General features: G+C 44.6%; 2 protein-coding genes across 2 annotated transcripts in view; one reads left to right on the top strand and one right to left on the bottom strand.

The window, feature by feature from the left end:
• Positions 1 to 1869: 1869 nt before the first annotated feature.
• Positions 1870 to 19031, bottom strand: LOC147026026 (uncharacterized). The gene is made up of 2 exons (XM_085881011.1): positions 18121 to 19031; positions 1870 to 6967 (listed from the first exon to the last, which is right to left on the bottom strand). Exon 2 carries the CDS (start codon positions 4666 to 4668, stop codon positions 3886 to 3888), a length of 783 nt encoding a protein of 260 aa, XP_085737137.1. The 5' UTR covers positions 4669 to 6967; positions 18121 to 19031; the 3' UTR covers positions 1870 to 3885.
• Positions 19032 to 19173: 142 nt separating this feature from the next.
• Positions 19174 to 21390, top strand: part of LOC147026025 (large neutral amino acids transporter small subunit 4-like) — a 51823-nt gene continuing 49606 nt past the window's right edge. The window contains exons 1-3 of the mRNA XM_085881012.1: positions 19174 to 19325; positions 20063 to 20213; positions 20394 to 21187. Coding sequence (XP_085737138.1) covers positions 21028 to 21187 — 160 coding nt within the window. The 5' untranslated portion in view covers positions 19174 to 19325; positions 20063 to 20213; positions 20394 to 21027. The remainder of the gene's footprint in view (positions 19326 to 20062; positions 20214 to 20393; positions 21188 to 21390) is intronic.

Here is a 21390-nt window from a genome sequence, read left to right as displayed (position 1 = left end):
TGACGCACAAGTACCGTTAATGTGAAATTCAACATTAAAAAGACGAAGGAAAACAGCGACTGCTGGAGCGACTGGAAGAGTTGGGTGTTGCCAGAAACAACGATTTATCTATTTTTCTGAAATTGAGAAGGCACTTTCTTCCACATTAAGTGTACTTGTGTGTCATATGTATAGTTTGTACATTTTCTGTCAATGGAAGTTTGATTTTGAATGAAATTTTTTTTTTTTTCGTTAAAATTGAGATAGCATAAAAACTTGATAGTACAGTCAAAATGTCAGATGACCTCCCACAAATTGCAACAAAAGCAAACTCAACAGATTTTGATTCCTGGATATGTCCTCAGTGACAGAAAAAAGTCCTAAGGGATCCTCCTGGGGGGAAAGTCCTGAAATCATGGAAATCCAATATGGCCGCCACCCGGTTTCAGGGAAAATGAGAAAATTGTAAAGATTGATATTTTAAGATGTAAATATATGTTTTTCTGCATTCTAATTGTTTCTAGTTATGGTCAGTATATTGATATACAAGAATAATTATAAAAAAGTGAAATGTATTGAGGGTAAAATAAAAAATTATAGCTTTTTTGTCCAAAAATATCAATTTTTTTTGGTCCCGAAAAAAAATATTTACCTGATACCGATTTTGGCTCCTGGACCAAAAAAACAAATGTTGAAGACACAAGATGAAATCAAGTCTATGGCAATACAATATAATTATGTAAATCATTGAAACATGACAAAATTCACAATTCCACTCGGGGCAATCACATCTGCCTGACGAAGGTTTCGAAATTAAAATGAAAATTCGCATTAAACTCAAAAACTACATCCATTATAAACTTACTATACATGTTGAGAAAAATCAAGCGTATTCAAGTTAGAACTCGACAATGTTGTCATCATCCTCATCATTGTCACGTGAAGTGTTTGTGCAGCCAGAGCCCCTGCAGTTTCCACAAGCTGGAGTGCACTCGATGTTGTGCTTCTTCTATGTGCATCTCATGGTGCTACATTCAGCCTGGCAGTTGCACCTAATGACACGTAACATCTTTTCAGGAGCTGGAGCTATTGATGTCTGAAGTGGCACAAAACCCTCGTCACACTTCTGCCAACCACAATCTGTCGGAAGAAGTTCATCTGCACATCCCTTCCATTCTTGGACTTGCAGATACACGCGCAGGCTGTGATACTTTGCTGCTTCTGATGTTGGTAACGTCTGTGGTTGCACGTGAGAGGAGCACCAATCCACCTTGTCCCAGTACCGCTGATACCGGAGGGTGTCCAGGGTGCCAGTTGACTTTCCGTTGTAGATTATCACCAATGTTTTTTCTCCTGCACCTGCCACATCACATACGGAAGCTGGATATGTATCAAAAACCTTGGCCTGCCACGGAATGTGTTGTTTGCTTTGAACTTTTTGAGGGAAGCTCCCTTTCCAATCCCATGAAGACGAGATGTCGTGTCGCACCCAAGAACTGCATGTAGAAACAGTATGTGCTTGCATATGTCTGCACCAATTGTTTTCTTTGTAGCCTTGATGTTCCAGATGCGAGGCTTCTTCGTGTTCTTCTTTGGCTCGGGCCAAAAGAAGAGGTCATGGGATTCTAAGCTTGCATGGTAGCATAGGAGGACGAGGAGGTCTGTGTCATCACCAACTAACACAGTGTTGGTGACAGTAGCAGACTGCACGACCTTCAGTACAATCAGGAGATCAGCATCCCCTGAGGCATGGTGTGTCTCACAGTTCTTCTTCTGAAGCTCTTCACTCAACATAAAAATGAATCACTGTTTATTTTGCCTATTGGCAAGAAACTGTTCCTTCTTCATTGTGAGACGTATGTCAGCTGGAAATGTCACAGTAGTGCCAGCATTCCCTTTAGACCGTCTCTGGTGTGTCATGTCCTTCGTGTTGGTACTCTCATAACCATCAAACACGACTATGGCATCTCCGTACTTCTTCGTTACATAATCAGTGTACTGGTGGCTTACGTCTCTATGTAGATCCACGAGACCATGGAATGCGTTGAACAAGTGCCCCACCATCCAAAACATACTAGTCCATTTGCCGTTATTATGTGTTCCATTGTCAACCTTGTTGATGTGGAAAGTGTATGGTTTTATGATTGTTTTTGACTAACATGGGTCCATTAATAAAATTCAGGTTGGTTGCCAGGGTGGCAACCTTGGGGAACTCCTGTAATTTGCATAAATTCAAGATGGTCGCTACAGGTCAGACGATGGGGCTAAGTTTTTAATCGGTCAACATATAATCCTGTGTAATACCTCTTTTCCATATGATTTTGACATGAGGAATTCAATTTTGGGGTTATTTTTTACGTTCAGGAATAAATCGAGGTTCACATGAAATGTCCATGACTATTTTCTGCTGAAAAATTTGCAACACCAATGCAAAAGTGAAGTCATGAATGGTTCACAACAGTATGTTGATAATCAGAAAGCATACACATTGTCATGTCATCATATTGAACATCTTAGGAACAGAGGACATCGAGCCAAGTAGACAACTTACGTATTGTTCATTCCCATTCATTGTACTCGTCCCCTTCCGTATCCTCGTCTCTTTCCAGTTCTGCTTCAACACTCCCGTCTTCCACTTCACTTTCACTGTCCTCCACAGTCTTGTGTGGGTTGAAGCACTTGTCATTGCAACCACAAGTGCAGTATAGCGTGCAGGAGATCTTTGCATGGTGACAACTGCAACTTGCAGTACTGCAGGCCTTCCCCTCTGTTTTGCATCCACACCGCACAACATCCATGAGGTCCAAAGGGGCTGGTGGAGTAGCAGAAGTTGCTGGCACTGGGAGTCCTTCTCTGATGTTCCATCCATATTTTGTAATGTCAAGTTCAGGTGGGGCCTGCTGATCAGCTCATTTTGCAAGTACCGTCTGTAGATGTGCATGCAAAATATGTAGGAAGAGATTGATCTCAGTTGGAGGTAATGCCATGAGCTTGAGGGGCTTGTCAGACTTCCTTGTGTACATTTAGTACCTTATCTCACTCATCGTCGTACCTTCTGGCTGACCATACAGGGCACAGAAGAATGTCCGCCCTGCTTCCATGAGCTGTTCATGGCTTGCGTTCAGCTCGTCAACTGCGGAGTACAAACCAGGGAAGTTGCCAGCTCTGTGTCTTCAGGGCTGACACTTTGCCCTTGCCGTATGGGTATGACGTGGTATCTGAGCCAGTGATGTAGTGCATTCCCAAAAGCTGCAGACACTTGGGGCCAAGCTGGTCACAGGTGGTGTTGATATCCCAAATTGCTCCATCCCACCTTTCCATCTGCACTGTGGCCTGGATGTTGCGCTGGTAAACCCAGTAAACCATCAATACAAAAACATCAGTGTCATCAGAGAGGATACGTATCACTCTTGCATTACATTCAGCAGCCATGAGCAGGTGTGAGATCATTGTAACGTCTGCTTCATCATGGTTGAACGCACCATGGCTACGGCTCTCCAGAGTAACTCCTTCACCAAAGTTATAGGTACTCAAAACCTTGGACAGCTGCAACTTGTTCTGCTTGTTTTTCAGGATGGCGTCTCGACTAGGCAGGGGTGTGTTTATTGTGAGGTCATAGTTGATGGAACCAATGCCAGCACGCCTCACTCGTTCATGGTCCTTTTGCAGAAACATCATAATATTTGTCAAAGACCAAGATCTTCTGACCAGCAATGGTAGACAGCCTTGTCTTGATGGACTCAACTAAGACTGACACAGTTCCCCTGAAAGGCCAGACAATATGATAGAGAAGTTGGCTCGCGTCAACAATGGTAACATCTGGTTGCAGAGGCTTTTGTGCCTGAACACAGAGTTTGTTTGCCAGTGGTGCTTTGTTGCCTTTCCTTAAGCACCCATATTCATCAATCAGTGAGGGGGTACTGTGCAGAGCTCAAACTGGAAGATAGGTCCTCGCTCCATTTGTCTTTGCTGTCCAATAGTCAGCAGCCTGAGGAAGATGGTTTCTAGATCAAAGATCGTCTTGTACCCAATTTTCACTCCTTTCTGCAAGTGCTCCATTGTCTTGATGGGGCAAGAGATGGTTGCATGGAATCCACCTGGAAGGGATGCATGGAACTCTGCAACCATTTTCTGACATATAACCACGGAATCCTCAACATTCACTTCAGCTTCTCGGGGAGCAATTCGACCATTGACAATGTTGTACAGATGTGGTGAGTGATTCTCAAGAGGATGAGACGCATTCGACAATTCAAGTAAAATCCGGCGCCTATCATCTGCATCAAGTTCTCTCCTCTGCTTCCCCTCCTCCTTGTGACGTGGTCCGATTCTTGTGTCCTTTTCTGTCACTTGGTCTTCATTGTCCTTGTTTGAGGAGTCAGGGTAGATGTGCTCCATTGTATCTGAGATGTAGGCAGTGACAGGAAAGGAATCGATCCACTCTGCTACCATCTCTGGAGAAAGAGTCATACCCTTGAGGCCACCCTTGCCAATTCTAATAGCAGTTTGTTCACCGAACTGATCAGAGCTCACACCATTCCAAATGCCTTCCTGGTGACGACACACAAAAGCACCTGATATGAGCTCTGACTTGGCATCTGGTGGCAGCAGATAGCACATATCCAGAAGGTGATGGGTGATGTAACGGGCATAGTGATGGTGACCAGCAACAAAGAAGTAGGGAAGCATGTGTTCAAGTGTTAGCTGTTGCAGCAGGAAGTCTGCCTCCCTCTCACTACGCAGAAGTTGATGAACAAGCAGAGTAGGCTTGATGAAGTTATCAACCCAGTGCTTCCCAGTTGGGTGCTGTCTGCATGTCTCAAGGTAGCTGCACAACTCCTGGAATGTCTTGGGGCCGGTGGTGAGGAAGGAAATGAGAAGGGCAGTCTAAACCATCCGGAAGGCTCTCATTGATCGAACCCAGGACTTGCCACTCATGATTCCTGCCAGGCCCCCAAATGCTGAACTGATGAGAGTCTCAACACCAGACCCACGCATGAGTTTTCCAATGTAACCACAGAAGGACTGCACAGTGTGCATTATCCCAGGCCTCAGAATCACATTTTTAAAGTGATCAACGTCATGCCACTTGATTTGGCAAGCCACCATATAGAGCTGGAGATCCACAGAGATGTGGACATGTCATTCCCATATCAGTCAATGACTTCTGAAGATACTCCAGTGAAGTCACTACAGTGTCTGGATGAGAAGCTTTGGCATCAATAAGGGGTCCGAACATGTAGGTACTTGCTGGCTTTTTTTCTGCATGACTGGTGAATCCTTATTGGTTGTTGAACCCACCCCATTCCATGGCATTCACCTGTGTGCTGACTGTGTTTAGCCACTTCATGTCCTTTTCCTGTGCAGCAGCTAAACTAGCTTGCTGGGCACACACTTCTTGGTAGGAGAATCCAGAGGTTGCATCCACAGCCAGGGGGTTCACTTTGGATGGCCCAGTATAGTGCTGCAGAGGAAGGCTCCCTGATGAGCTGCTGCTTGTCCTAGACTGGGCAGCTTTCTTAGACAGTCGTGGGATAATAAGGTCGCTCTTCCCTGGGTGAGCATGCCCATACTCAAGAATGCCTGCAGGATGGGGTTGCTGAAATTCATGTGAGAGGACATGAGTAGTGCGCCGACCATTAGGCGTGAACACTTGCAGATCAAGATTATCAAACCAGGCAAAAATCATGCCAACAGTTCTACTCAAGCCCATGAATTGGTGGAGAAGCTGAGCATTGTCACCGAGAAAATGAGCAGCGGATTTCCTGAATCTCAGGACCTCATCATATGACGTTGTGAACCCATGTTCATGAAGGAGCTTCAGAAGATCAGAACTGCCATGGCGGTGCAGTAGTTTGACAGCCAGTCCTAATGTTGTCTGATTTCTGGTACCTGTCACATGACTTTGAATTGACTGGCTCAGGCTTAGAGATTTCTTGGTCATTTCACCACCAGACACTAAGTCTGAAATCAACCTCAGTAAAGTTGGGCTTGTTGCCTTGATTGTGTTGGCTTGTGTAAATTCTGAGGTCATAATTGGCACTGTTGTACTTGACTGAGCTTGCCTCCTCCTTGATCTGCCTTACCACAGAATCAATACTCCTCTCATCTGCATCATCCACTTTAACCATTTTCAGATGGTTCACAATGGACTCACGGAAACCAACAATGGGAGCACATCCACCTACCCGAACTAACATGACGTCCTTACTCATGCAGTCTGTTAGTTTGCTAAACATATCACGTCGAGTGAGTTTGCCACCAAGATCACAGTACAGGGAATGCAGTTCAACGCTATTCCACATCTTTGACCTGTCACAATTCATGCGCTCTATGACGTTCTTTAGGGCACTTTCTTCTGCAACACCAGTTGGAAAATCAGCATATTTAGGGACTGTCATGAAACTGTGAAAACAGCGTACATGGGATTTGCACTCAGCCGCAGGGAGATCAACCAAATATGCAATATGTAACTTGACCGTTCTGGCTACTTCATCATTACGTTGCTCAGCAGCATTAATGATGGCATCTTTCATAGTTGGGATGGGATTACCTTCCTTGTCAAAATGTTCTTTAGTCATGCACTGACGACCATGATCCCATCTTTCTGGATGTTTGGCATCAACAGTAAACATTCTTTGCCACAAAAAATGCAGTCACGTTTGTAAACAAACACACCCACTGCCTGTTGTCTGTGTGCGAGATCTTGTTGTCACTGTAACACAATCATCTTCAGATTTTCTTTTCTGTGATTTACGAAGTCTCTCAATTTTTTGTTTTGATGTGTATGTACAGTAGCATCCTTTGTGACATTCTATGTGAACAGCATCACCACCACCAACAACAATGTCCTGTAGTTTTGCACGTAGCTCTTCATCTCCACGGGCTTTGGCACAGGAGATCAATGTCTTGATCCCTTGATCAGCGAATTTCTTCAATTCCCCTCCACCATGACACACGGGAAGAATGCACCTTGAATCAGCCATATCTGTCAAAACAAAACGATGAATTAGGAACTCGCATTAATGTCGTATGTGAGCGTCCAGTTGTCATAACAGTGACCTTGTTGTCATTCAAAATGTATCTCACACGGCAAACAATTGCCAGGAACTTGAACATTGACCTCAAATTTACTTCTAATCACAAAAATAAGGTTAAATATCGATTCCTCGTGGAAAAGATCTCATGTGTAATTTTAAGTTCATTACCTAAAAAGTTATATTTTCAGCCCGGTCGATGACGGCCATCTTGTATTTTCGCAAAAATAACAGATTTCCCCATGGTTGCCATCCGGGCAACCAAGCTTAATTTTGTCTTTGCATGCCTGTGAACAAGAAACCACCATAAACCCATACACTTTTGAGGACAACAAGGTGACTTCTCTGGCAAATGGACTATACTGTTGCCCATCATTGGGGATATCGGCTGGGACATCGGATCCAAGAAGACCCCAGATGGCATCAGCAAAGACTGGCTTGTGTGCTTCTCGGAGCTGAAGAGAGGAATCAAAGAGGGCTGGTGGAATGCTGCACAGTTCATATTTGAAGGCCGACTCCAGTTCTTCTGCTGTTTGTGCAACAGTGATCAGTCTCTGGAAGAGGAGTTTTTGTCTACCTGGACTTGCTCTCCATCAATCTTGACAGATGACTTCATGCCGAGGGTGACAACTTGGTCTTTCCTCTTAAATGTGTACTCGGCAGGTGTTTTCCCATCCATAGATTTCAATATTTTGGCTCCTACAGCATGTGCTGTATCGACGTTGACGGTGGGGTGTGCATGAACTCCAGTGGCAATGTTCCTCAGACGTGGATCACTACTGAACGGATTCCGTTCCTGTAAATACTGAAGAGCTGATAGTGTGTCCTTCCAGTCATGAGATTGTCTTGCCTTGGTCATGTCCTTCTTCTGCTCTCCAGTGTTGTAGTTCACACCTGTGAGCTCCTGCATTGCCTAGTTTATTTCTGCACAGGCAGGCATTGATAGTAGCCATACCAGCCGTTGTTGCTCTGTCATTCCTCGCCCTCGTGTGAGCCCTCCGCTGGTCTTAAAACTTCTCATCAGAACTTGTTCGATGATCAGGTCAGATGAAAGACCTGCCCACAGGCGATCACTTCGTCGAACCACATGGAACCCCTCATCAAAACGTTGTTGGACATTGGGATGTTGAGTTTTGAGGTTGGACATCTGCTGCAGATACACCCTCACAGATTTGGCATACAGGTTGTGGCCCGAGGCTGCCAGGTAAGGCAGCATTTCCTGGATGGCCTGTAGATGTAGTGCCCAGCTCCCAGTGCGCTCTGCCCGGATGTATTTGCGTAGAATGTCTAGCATGTCCATATAAGGAACGCAGAGCGCTGAAGTTCTAGAAGATATCTTTACAGACTCGGCATGCTTCTGAAGGTGGTCTTTGATTTTCAAGATGTCAGACTTGCATACTTCTTCCACAGACTGGGGTTGGCAGAAGTGTGACGAGGGTTTTGTGCCACTTCAGACATCAATAGCTCCAGCTTCAGAAAAGATGTTACGTGTCATTAGGTGCAACTGCCAGGCTGAATGTAGCACCATGAGATGCACATGCAAGAAGCACAACATTGAGTGCACTCCAGCTTGTGGAAACTGCAGGGGCTCTGGCTGCACAAACACTCCATGTGACAATGATGATGACATTGTCGAATTCTAACTTTAATACACTTGATTTTTCTCAACATGTATAGTAAGTTTATAATGGATGTAGTTTTTGAGTTTAATGCGAATTTTAATTTTCATTTCGAAACCTTCGTCAGGCAGATGTGATTGACCCGAGTGGAATTGTGAATTTTTTCATGTTTCAATGATTAACATAATTATATTGTATTGCCATAGACTTGATTTCATCTTGTGTCTTCAATGTTTCTTTTTTTTTGTCCAGGAGCCAAAATCAGTATCAGGTAAAAAAAAAATTTTCGGGACAAAATTGACATTTTTGGACAAAAAGGCTATAATTTTTTATTTTACCCTCAATACATTTCACTTTTTTATAATTATTCTTGTATATCAATATACTGACCATAACTAGAAACAATTAGAATGCAGAAAAACATATATTTACATCTTAAAATATCAATCTTTACAATTCTCATTTTCCCCGAAGCCGGGTGGCGGCCATATTGGATTTCCATGATTTCAGGACTTTCCCCCCCAGGAGGATCCCTTAGGACTTTTTTTCTGTCACTGAGGACATATCCAGGAATCAAAATCTGTTGAGTTTGCATTTGTTGCATTTTGTGGGAGGTTGACCAAATATTTCTGCTAAAATGCCTGTACTATGACCTGATTGAGCGAAATTCGATACATTTCTGAATTCAGCATGCAAAAACGTATAAGAACCGTTGAGAAAACCTAGACCTCTGAAAAAAAAATTTCACATGCAACCCAGTGTAATCGATAATTATTTTCAGGCACTCTTGTGGTAACTCCACGATCCACCATGGAGCGTAAGTCATCTTCATTAAAGCAAGAAATGCTTGGCAATGTCACCGCATACATGCTTACACCACCTGTACAGTTCGTTGTATGTTATGTTTATTTTTGGTACGTCCTGTTCTGTCCTGTGCACTATAAAGAGGGATTTAAAGGGAGGGAAAAAGTCACTACAGGTATGGGCAAATTAATTAAATAATCACATGAGAAAAAGGTGACTTGCTGAGATGGGTATTTTTTAGACATACCACTTGATATAAATAAAATCTATGTTTTTTTAAAATTTAAAACTCATTGACGGTGGGCCGACCAAATGCCTCGTGGTTGCAGCAGGTTAATTGGCATCTCAAAGAGATGGGGATCAGGGATGGGCCAGGCATCTGCCTGGGGGATGGCTACACAGAGGCCCTTGGAGTTGACGGACCGGTGGAAGGTGGACGCAACGATGTGCCGCTCCGGCACATGCTCCCATACCTGACCTGACCTGATATGACATGATCATGAAAACTTTTGATGATCCACCACGGAGCGTACGGAGTCAGGGAGGAGATGTTCAGTCAAGGATATAGATCTCTTTCACCCAAGCTTAACAAAACAAGCCAACAGAGATTTTGTGTTTCCTTAAGGCCGATCAGCACATGTTGTAACATCAACATGATGTGGAAACACCAAAACACTGTAATCAGAGTAAACCGTCGTCTATTATTAAGTCGTCACATCTCATCTGAATTTGTTCAAATTTCCAATCATGGCTCCATAACCGCATCATCGTTTTCTGCAGTGACCATATCTGAACTAGATTAATCTCTTCTGCTAATCATGGCAAATAACCCTGAGATGTAATCATTGTATTATTTGGTACAACCATACTGTCCAAGTCATACACCGACTCGACGTGTGTCAGTGAGTAAGGTTAATCATTATTTGATGAAGATATTAATTCGAGGAAACCTTTATATTATACAGTAATTTGATGAGTTGTAGCATCAAGGTTGCATTTTGCTATCAGCGCTTGTCACAATGTTCGTGACCCCAGGTTCAAATTCCACCTACTTGGTGAATTTGATCGGGCTGGAAGGATGGCCTCACCTCCAAGCTGTCAAGCCTGGGTTTGAATCCCAACCCGGCTACAAGCTGTCATCCCGGTGTTTCACAAGCAGGGTGATTAATCAATGTGTGTGCCTTCTCTCTGATGGACCTTAAACTGGACGTCATGTCAACTCGCATTAGTCGGTGGATGGATGGTTATCGCCGGAATCCTGAATAAATTCCATATTCCTGCTCTAAACTGCAGGGAGCATTGCATCAGTTGCATTGCTGTGCCCCCCTTGGCCAATGATGCTACCTGCACCCAGGTGAAGAAAGAAGGTTGATTTGACCATTTGGTGTCTCATTGTTTTTCTTGACGGAGTTATTCTCATTGAAGATCAAAACCGCAATCGAGGAGGGCATTTTGATTGATGCATAAGGACAGAGAACAGGTTGACATTAGACGTGTACAGACGTGACATCTATTGCACAATTTAGTTCATGTGACTTGGACATTGCAGACACAGACACACAAATAATGTTATGTAGCCAAATGTGAATTCCCAGACATGAAAGTTTATTTTGTTTCTCTTCACGGAACACAGGCTGACCAGTCTGGGATTGTGATGGACCTGTTTTATAAGTGCTGACGAGGGAATGGGGGGTCGATGGAAGTGAGGGAAGGGTCAAGGGTTATACGTGGGAGAGCAAGTGACATTATCGTGAAGTAGTGAAAAAGTTTTTTGATTGATAAGTAGATCAGAAGGCAGCATGGTCACATTTGTGACACGTGACAGCATGGTGACAAATCATCACCGTTATCCTTCATAGGTTGGGAGTTGCATGACATCCTTCAAGAGATAAGTTGGCTGTCCCATTACCTAGCATTTACCAGAAGATCACAGGTTGTTGTTGTTTTTTGTTTTTTTTTAAAGAGTAGACCATTAGGTATAGCACCATGACAAAACTCCAAATTCCTGCTTAAGCTACTTGTACACCCAGACAGCAAATGTACACCATCAGTTTGCGATGCCCACTTCCTTCATGGATGATTGTAATCATTGATCCAGATTGTAATCATGTAACTTCTTGATCCAGCCGCAAAGGCTTTTGATTCTTTGACAGTCATGTGCCATTGAAAGATGGTGCAAGTGTCATTGGCAGATCCAGGCGTGGTTAACCGGGCGCTCGCGAACCCCTTGGGTATCACGTTCCGGTTTTTAATCCGAGCTACCTTCAATGTAGCAAATACTGTACTTCCAAATGACAGACGTTATCAGCTGCTGAACGGGAGGGTCTACTGATGGGGCCACACCGTCTGCGATGTCATCCGAGGCTGGGATGGTTCGACGACAACATCAGCTCCTTTAGGGAAGGGGGCACTCACCCCAAAAGATTCCTTCCTCTCCCCCCTTCTCCCACCCAGCACCATAGGTTAGCCAAAGGTGCCAGCTTAAACTGGGTGAACCCCCCCCCCCCCAAAAAAAATCCTGGATCCTTCGTTGGGGTTATTAAGGATCAAATACTATATTGCCACATATGAATGGCCTTGTTGACCATGAAGAGTGTTTATTTTGTTGGGGATTACACCATGTCATGGACACTCAAACAGTCAAGTGAACATTTGATGGGATCACCTCTAGTAGATGTTTGTACTCTGTAAATAAACAAGGTGACTGCATAGTCCCAAACCAACCTCCTCATGGCTGTGGTAAATACAGTGTTAAATGGGCAGCAGAACGTTCACACACATATTCAACCTAGGTGATATTGTTGTGGCGCCGGGTCTCGGTGGCGAGCATGACCGCTAGATGGAGCAGTTGAGTAGGCTCCACCGAACACCCGGAATTTAGGTCGAACCTTTCAGATAAATCCGAAAGTACAGGTCCCTTACAGGACAATGAATCGCCAATAATTCGGCCGCGTGGAGTTGGGTTAATTGCCAACTTCAATATACCTAAGTATCCATGCGGCAAAGCTACCAGGGAATTCACACCCTCGGCAGGCCTCAGGCGGAACGAGCCGTTACCATGCTCGAACCGTGTGAAACCCGAGCGGATGGTTACCGAGGCCCGTCGGTCCAAATGTACAACTACGGCAACGGCCTTCCTAATTCCCGTTCGCAGCTCGGCAACCCGATGGTAGAAAGGACAAGGACGAGCTGGGACATTCAACAAGAGGGGAATTCATTAACAATAGGGGGAAGGGAACACACAAAGAGCAGAGTTATCACGACTATAAGAAAAGCAATGTACAATGAGCAAATAAAGCACTTGCACAGTTGTTACTTATAGACGGGGCCCAAGGACACACACACGCACACACAAATGCCCCGAAAGAAATGGACCTGTCCACCTCGTGTGGTTCTCGACGATCTTGGGGGTGACGGGACTCGACCCCGCAACACGAGGCCGCTCCAAGTACCAAGTACGGAAGGTAGCGTCGGGCGTTGGCACGCTCCTCTGGCTCGCAGGGAGGCGACACGAGATGATCTCCTGAGTCGAGATGGTCGACCGCCTGCAGCAATGCGTCAGACGAGACGCCTCAGATCCGCGCGATGCAGTCGGCCGCAGACCCGGACAGAGACGCGCACTCAGCAGACGGGACGCAATCGATCGCCTTTGTCGTTTTTCTTTTTGGGGCCATCCGCTCCCGTGGCCTGCTTCCATTGGGTGGACGGCGTGTCGCGGCTCCGCCTTCTTGCCAAGGACCGCCCAGACTCTGATCTGCTCGTCGCCCATTGGGTGGAAAACGACGCATCCCCTTATTTGGCGCGCAGCCGAAGCGAAACGCTTTGTGACCATATACGGTGCGAAATCCACACCGAAACACACACCACCTGGGGCATGGAATTCCAGACACGCCCGCATGCCGACGAGCACACGAAGAGCGCTGACAATGCCGCGAGCAAAGGGTTGTCGTTGTCGATGTAAAATGTAAAAATCCTATCTATAAAATAACCCACAGCGCACGTACAAAATTCCCGTTGGACACAGGGGATGGATTCTAACTAGAAACACACTTACCGATATAACTGAGCTATAAGTATTCTGGCTGTTGTGTGCAGTAAGCTTCCAGATTCGTAACAATATCAACCAGGTAAGATGTGTGCACAATCATCCTTGACCACATTGTGGAATGTCAGACAAGTCCCTTATGGAAACGAGATGAAAATCGACTCCACTGATGAAACTGTTTCACAATTCTTCTTCTTTTTCTTCTTGGCTGCTGGGTAGCTATCATTTTGTTGGAACGCAGCTATGCTGCTGATGCTGTGCCCTGAGAGCAGTACATTGGTAATCATTTCATCAACCCCACCTAGTGTTAATTCAGTGACCAACAGTGCTCAAACACAGGACCCTAAGATCCCAAGCCACCACCCTAACCACTCTCTCTCTCTCTCTCTCTATCGAGTACAGCCTGTGGCTACTGGTTGCATCATTGGTTGGGACGCAGCTATGCCGCGGATGCAGTGTCCCCCTTACCAGTACGCTGGTGCTCATTTTGCCGACCTCGGAAGGATGACAGGCTGAGTCAACCTCCTGGTGTATTTTTTAATTCAGCAGCCAACGGGGCTTGAACTCGGGGGCCTAGGATCCCAAGCCACCACCCTAACCACTAAGCCAACACCAGGCTTACCCTTACCACCAAGCACTAAGCCAACACCAGGCTTACCCTAACCACTAAGTCAACATGAGATTTGTTTCAAAAGTGTGTGGGTTTTGGCAAGGTTCACATTTTCCTTCACTAAAACTTTAAACACAAAGAACTTACCACCATCTTAGCTTCCTACCCACATAGTGTTATTGGTTAAGGTTGCTTAACCTGTCATCCTTCCGAGGTCGGCAAAATGAATGCCAGCATGCTGGTATCCTGTGTCGGAGTGGCGACCCGTCCAGGATTGTGCCCAATAGCCAAGGAGACTGCTTAGGTACCACCAACGCTCTGCACCGAGTATGGTCCCTCTCTGTCTCTTTGTGTCTCTCTCCGTGTCTCTTTCTCTCTCTCCCGTTTTGTTTAATGAAAGTGAATTATATAATTGAAAGTGCAGGATGTGGTGCTGTCTGCCGTTAAGTGGTATCAAGCGTCTGACCTATGCTTGGGCATCACCTGTCAAGCGACATGTATAAGTTGGAACTTCTGTTGAATAAAGATGGCGGATTCTGGGGACACGTGCGTCTCCTTCATCATCTCTTGTTCCTGATATTGTCGGTGAAACAGCACGGTTGGCGACGAGAATGGCCGACAATCGCGTCAACATTCGCTGTAAAGTTCCCTCGTTCGATGGCGACGATTTTGAACTTTTCACTGAACAATTGAAGTTCCATTTGATCGCAAATAGCACGGACAATGCAATCACAAAGAAGGCCGTTTCTTTTTTCTTCCTTGATGGGGGACAATTATCGGCTTTTGTGGGATCTGGTTGCTCACAACGAGCCGAAAGACGGCGTCTCGACGTTCCGGTCTACAGTGCGGAAGATGAAGGAATATTCTAAGAACGAAAAATCGCTGCAGCTTGCGATGTACGGATTTGGTACTTTTATGAGGAACTTGGGGAGAACATGGAGCTGATTTCGTGGCAAAATTGAACAGTCTTTATGTCCCTGCAAATTAATGTCAGATGAGCATCCAAGCAGGCTCAAGTAGAGATTTATTGTTGGTCTACAAGATCAAAAGGTGGTTTCTGCGATACCTCGCATCAAGTTCGAGGACATCGAGTCCGTTGGGGCAGTTGAAACTGCATCGGCTGTCGAGCAATCCCTCACAGATGTACAGACCATCACCAGTCAGGACTGCGGCACAGAGAAACATGCCAACCGTGACGGTCTCTCTTACTTTGCAAGGAGGATCCACCTCATTGTCGGATCAGGTGGATGTGTTTACACTGGGTCAGATCCAGTGTGGGCCCGTCACGGCTAAGCACGTGGCTGTTGAAACAGTCCACGATCCTCTGCTCGCCCATGTAGAACGAGGAATCTCCACTGGTAGTTAGATTGACCCACCTTCAACGCCTGAGTATCAACCGTGTGTGTATAAGTCGTCAGAGTTGTCTTTAGCTCAAGGTTGTGTTATCTGGGGTATGAAGACGGTTATTCCTCCGAAGTTCACACATCATTGTCTTGACAAGCTACATGCCAGTCGCCTACCTGGATCAAAAAACCAAAGGTCTGGCACGTAGTCTCGGGGTGCCCCGGTATTGACAAGGATTTGACCATACTACGGGGCGTTCTCTCCATGCCAGTCAGATGCCGACAATTCACGTCGGGTATTGCTCTTACGACCTGCTCCAGATAAGCCATGTCAAAGTTTTGACTTTGCTGGCTCATTTACGGATATGTTCTTGGTTATAATAGATATATTTGCCGAGTGGCCTGATGTCCTGATGAGGCAATCGACAACCACAGAAAACACAGTTGAGCAACTGCAGTCAATTTTTACCAACGAAGGTGCACCTGAAGTTTTAGTTTCAGATAACAGTCCTCAGTTTATTTCTGGTGTCTTCAATAACTTCATGGGTCAAATTGGTATCACACATTTTACATCAGCACCATATCACACAGCAATGGACGTCAAGGCTGAGTCGTTCCTGAACTTGTTAAAAAGTGCTTTGTGTTGAGGAAAGGGGTCATCTCATCAAGCTAAGATTGATGTGCTTTTGCTCCATTATAGGAATGCTACTCTTCCATCAATTAATATATATATATATATATATATATATATATATATATTATATATATATATATATAGTAATCCCCCGCTATATCGCGGTTCACCTATCGCGCCCTCGGTTCATCGCGGGTTTTCACTTGGAACCTAACTAATTTTTTATGCCGATTCCCCCGGTACATCGCGGTAATAATATATAAAATATAAATTATTTAAGCAATAAATTATAGCGCGTGGTGCTCGACCAGTCACACAACGCACGAGACAAAGTTTCGCTTGTGAACTTCGAATATTTTCTACGTTTTTTTTCTCCAAGCCCCACGATGCCGACCAAACGCCCTGCACCTTCTAAGGCTTCTGGCAAGGAACCGAATATGCTTTGGGAACCGAAGTGCTCGATATATGCTCCGGGAAGGAAAAAGGTTTGCCGCGGATGGACGAGCACAGCCAAACAGACCAGACCAGACAAGTCGATCTCCGGCACCTCGAACTCGATCACAGCCAAGCTGACCAGACCAGACGAGTCGTTTTTTTTTTTTTTTTTTTTTTTTTTTTTGGGAGGCGTCCATTCATCGTGGATTTTCACTTCTCGCGGGTTGGGGGGGGGGGTTGGAACGTAACCACCGCAATAAACGGGGATGACTGTATATATATATATGTATATATATATATGTATATATATATATATATATATATATTTCATGGCAGAGTGTGCTTCCACATCGTGTCAGCATACGAACTGCTTCCCCATTGCCTCGGGTCACTCACCTGCATTTTTTTTCATTTTTTTTTCATATATTATCATTTATTTCTATTTTCATTTATGGATGTTTTCCGATGGTTCTGTGAATTTCCCTGGTGTACTGGCTTCGATGTCCACCGGCAAGCAAAATTTCAGCTTTCTAAATCACCGGGAAAGTACCGTTCTTTAATATCAGTGAGCGAGTCGGTCAGTGGTCAAAAATAGCTTTCTATATTAGAATAATTAGATAACAGCACTCACAGCCCATACAGTTCCAACTCCTACCCCATTCCTCTCAAACATGATTAATAGTAAATATCATAATTTTAAACTTACCTTGTGCATTGACAAGCCCCAGGTATGACCTTCCCATCAGTGTAAAAAGCAACCAAACCAGATATGTTGTCCCCCTCTGGGAAGTCTGCCTGGATGTTGGGAATGATGGCGTCGTCTTTCCAATTGCAGACTCCATTAAATAAATCACCAAGCCTGCCATATTCATACGATGCAATCCCGCAAGGTTCTAAGTCCACTCACTGGCAGCGATGATCGAAAGTTTGATTAGAACGCGCCTGTCTCCGAACCTTCGGGCCTTGCGGCAATCCACGTGGCCTCGGGAGTTTGCAGTATGGGGAGCTGCGAGCTATCAGCTTTTTGGATTCGTTCAATAAGTTATCCAAATCTTTAGTTGTGTGAAGGCACACCAATTTCTCACGGGTACGTTTCCAAGTATTTTCGGCTTCTTTTAGAAGCTTTGTGGGACATTTTAGGAAACAATCCCTATCTTGCACACACAACACACGTTTCAACTGCTCCGATGGCCTCCTTTGCTCGGGTTACCCTGATGATTGCTCTGATGACCACCGTTGCTCGCTGTATGGTGGAAAAAAAAAAGGTCATTTGGATTCATAGCTGTGACGCGGTATTCACAAATTGGCCATAGATTATAGAAACTATACATTACATAAGAACACATGCATATGCAGATACTGGCAGGATGGCCTCGAGACTCAAGGGATGCACACTTCCTTCAAAGCTGTCCAGGCTGAGTTTGAATCCTGACCGAGCTATAAACTCATCCCGGTGTTTCACCGATGTGTGCGCCGTCCCTCGGATGGACGTTAAACTGGGCGTCCTGTCTGCCGGCATTAGTCGGTGGACGTTAAAGATCCAATAGTGTTATTTGCAAAGAGTAGGCAAGCTATCACCAGCACGCTGAACAAATTACCAATTTTTGCCCTTACCTTAGTTGAACATCAGGTCTGGCCATCCCATTCGTGAAAGACTTGGGTCAAGCTTTCCCCCGGTCACAGCATGAGAATAGTTGAGTCTTTTAAAGAAGAAGAAGACAGATATAGATACAGATACCATGCATACATATATACATTATATAAGGACATACTTTACATGCATTCAGTGCACATGTACTTACATAGATATAGATGCTATGTGTCACATGCATACATGCCACAGCTATGAGCCTGCGCTGTTATTACCAACCTATGGTTGTTTGTGCTCCATCCTCTGAATACTGAGTGCCAAGCAAGGAAATAAAACTACATAAAGCATTGTTTGAAGTCTTTGGTACGACTCGGTTGGGGGTTCGAACCACTGACCACCCCAGACTCAGAGCGGACGCTCGAACAATTACACCACCGAGTCTGGTACTTTTCATACATCACAGATGTACATTGTATACGTTTAATGAAGACTCCCTGGAATAAAGGAAAAGGGTTGGGAATGATGTTAACAATGGTGTATTGACCTGAATAATATCTTGCACTTTCAAACCTGATGTACGTTCACTGCGGTGTACAAAGTCACCAAATGCACAAATGAAGGTTCTTCAATTTACTCAACATGAGAACCTGGAGAACTTCCACGTGTTGAACACGTCCCTACGCGTTTGACAACAGGAAATCCGTGCCACCATCAAAGGGCGCAACACAATGTGATGGTGAAGTCATTATTCATGCGCAGGAGTCCAAGTGAGATTTAAACATTGATTGAAAAGTTTAAAGATTCGGAAAACAGTTTGTAGAACAACAAGAGGCAAGCAAACACGCATAGGGGCATCACATCATCCTAGCCTCCATCCATCCCTCCATTCTCCTGATTCCCTCCGTTCAGCGGGCCAATGATTGGCTGGATCCCTCGGATACTCCGCCCTACTTTGCTCCGCCCTGTTTTTCTTTGCTCTTGGATACTCCGCACTACTTTGCTCCGCCCTCCCCCCACAGTTACTCCGCCATACTTTGCTCCCCCCCCCAGTTACTCCGCCCTGTTTTTCTCTGCTCTCGGTTACTCCGCCCACTTTCTGCAGATATCTTTACGCACACATACATCGCTTCACACAAAGAGAGAAAGAGAGAGAGAAAGAGAGAGAGAGATGGAGACATATAGGGATAGATAAGGAGGAATTGCCAATCAAAAACGGAAAGACAATACGGTATGGGTCGATCTTATTAGAATTATATATATTTCCGACTCGTCCATGTCCAGCGCGATGCGTGCAAATCTGTATTGTTTTGTCGCATTAAGTTCTTTTTGATTATGCTATTATGACGTCACCATTGAGTTGCTTCGATCCTGCGATTTTCCTGCCTCGTCTCTTGTTTTCCATCCAGATTAGATTTTTTTTTTAATCAATTGTAATGTATAAATAAATAATTGTTTTTTTTTAATTTTGCCTCGTTTACTTACAGACGTTAAACGTCGGTTTGCATACGTGTTTGGGTTTATGTGACCATTGGTTTAGTTTGCAGTTTCTTTACACTCATAATAACAATTGGTCCATCATCATCATCATCATCATCCCATTTTTTCCTCCCATTCCAGCTGAACATGTAAACATGGACATGTATCATATTTATTGGTGTTGGCCGTGTCGTTTATTACATAATTGTTTGGTATTTGCATGAATCTCCTTTATTTATTTACTAAGAGTTAAAAATGAAAGCAATTTGTGCAAGTTTTTCATTAAAATCTCGTGTTCAGACCCATGATGAAGTCAATGGGTTAAGTATTTTGTATTTTTTTTTTTTATAACTTGAAATCTGTTTGAAAATCAAAAGTGTTTTATCATTGTAACATTGCTGAAAAGCGAGTCCCATTCCTCATCAAATCTCTGTGTGACCCTTAGACCAATAAATTGATGCCCCAATGAGCTTTATGGTTCCCTTGCAGGCAGACTTTGCCCAAGACTGATAAACAGCCAAACAACACTTCGACATCAGTTTAAAAAAGAAAGTCTTACCCCATCGGAGTGCCGGTGGATCTCCTCCTGCCCCGATCACCATCACTTCCAGTGGCGCAAGTAATCCGGTGAGCAGGGCCGGTGAGTGTCACTTTTTGCCTTCAATCTCCCGGCCGTGTGGCACGCAGATGCTTTCATTATTACGACGATCAAATCATTGTTGTCACTGATTATGACTCTTGTTCTTTTTCTGATGATTATGATCATGGGAGGTTCATCCATGTGCATCTCTCTTTTTGTCTTTCTCTTGGTGAAAAACAGATTGGATTTCCAAACCCTAGCCCAACAGGCTGATCCGGCCAACTTGTGAAGGTAACTTGAGAGGAAAAACAACAACTCCCACTGCAGCCCCTGCTTCTCCAGCACCGACTCAGACTCTCACGCCAATACCGGTCGCTGCTCGTACTCTAGCAACAGCTCCGACTCCAGCTAGTGTTTCCTCGCTCCGTCACCAAAATATACTGGAGGTTCATACAAAAATGAGAAAGATATTTAAATAAAACAGAATGCAACTACAGTCCATTTAGCTTTAACTGCCCTTTCAGTTGTTTGCCTTACGAGGCATCAACAAATCTCTTGATCATTATTTTTGCACAAACTTCATCAGCTATCCTGCTCATCTCTTCTTTTTTGTTTTATTTACCTGCTCTATTCTTTATTTCCTTCTGTCGAAGTTTCCTTATTCGTTAATGCCATTCGCCTTCTATCCCAACCACTAATGTCAATTAGGGTGCCGGGTCATCACGTTGAGACTAACACCGACAGTCTGACTATCAACAACATTATCAGGCAATTTCATTCTCTGAATCCAAATTCCTGTGTTCTGTGCACGACAACTCGCAGCCGACAACAACCAGAAATCCAAGAACAGTAGCCACCCCAAGAAGGCACAAGGATGGCTCCGAGCCTGGCTCGTGCCCATGGCCGACGATGGTACATGGCCTCGATGGCCGTAGTTGAGAATCTGCTCTTCTCTGCCGTGCTCCTGGGCTGGGGCTCCCTGCTCCTCATGCTGAAGTCTGAGGGATTTTACTCCTACCTTTGCACCACGCACGGTACTGATGGTTGTTTTCTAAAATCATGCTGTTAATCCAACTCTGGTTGTCTTGTGCAATTGATGCTCCTCTGTGATATTTGTGTCTCAGGATGTTCATTGTGATTTTTTTTAATTTGTGGTCTAGGCTCATGGAAGAGCTCAGACACAGAACAGATCAGGACACAACATAACAAAGGGAACAGCAGGAGAAAGGAAAAATAC

This window comes from Eptatretus burgeri, chromosome 5, assembly GCF_056783735.1.
Source record: "Eptatretus burgeri isolate ZD-2024b chromosome 5, Ebu_testis_v1, whole genome shotgun sequence".
NCBI lineage: Eukaryota > Metazoa > Chordata > Myxini > Myxiniformes > Myxinidae > Eptatretus > Eptatretus burgeri.
This window is presented reverse-complemented; position numbering and strand designations above follow the sequence as displayed.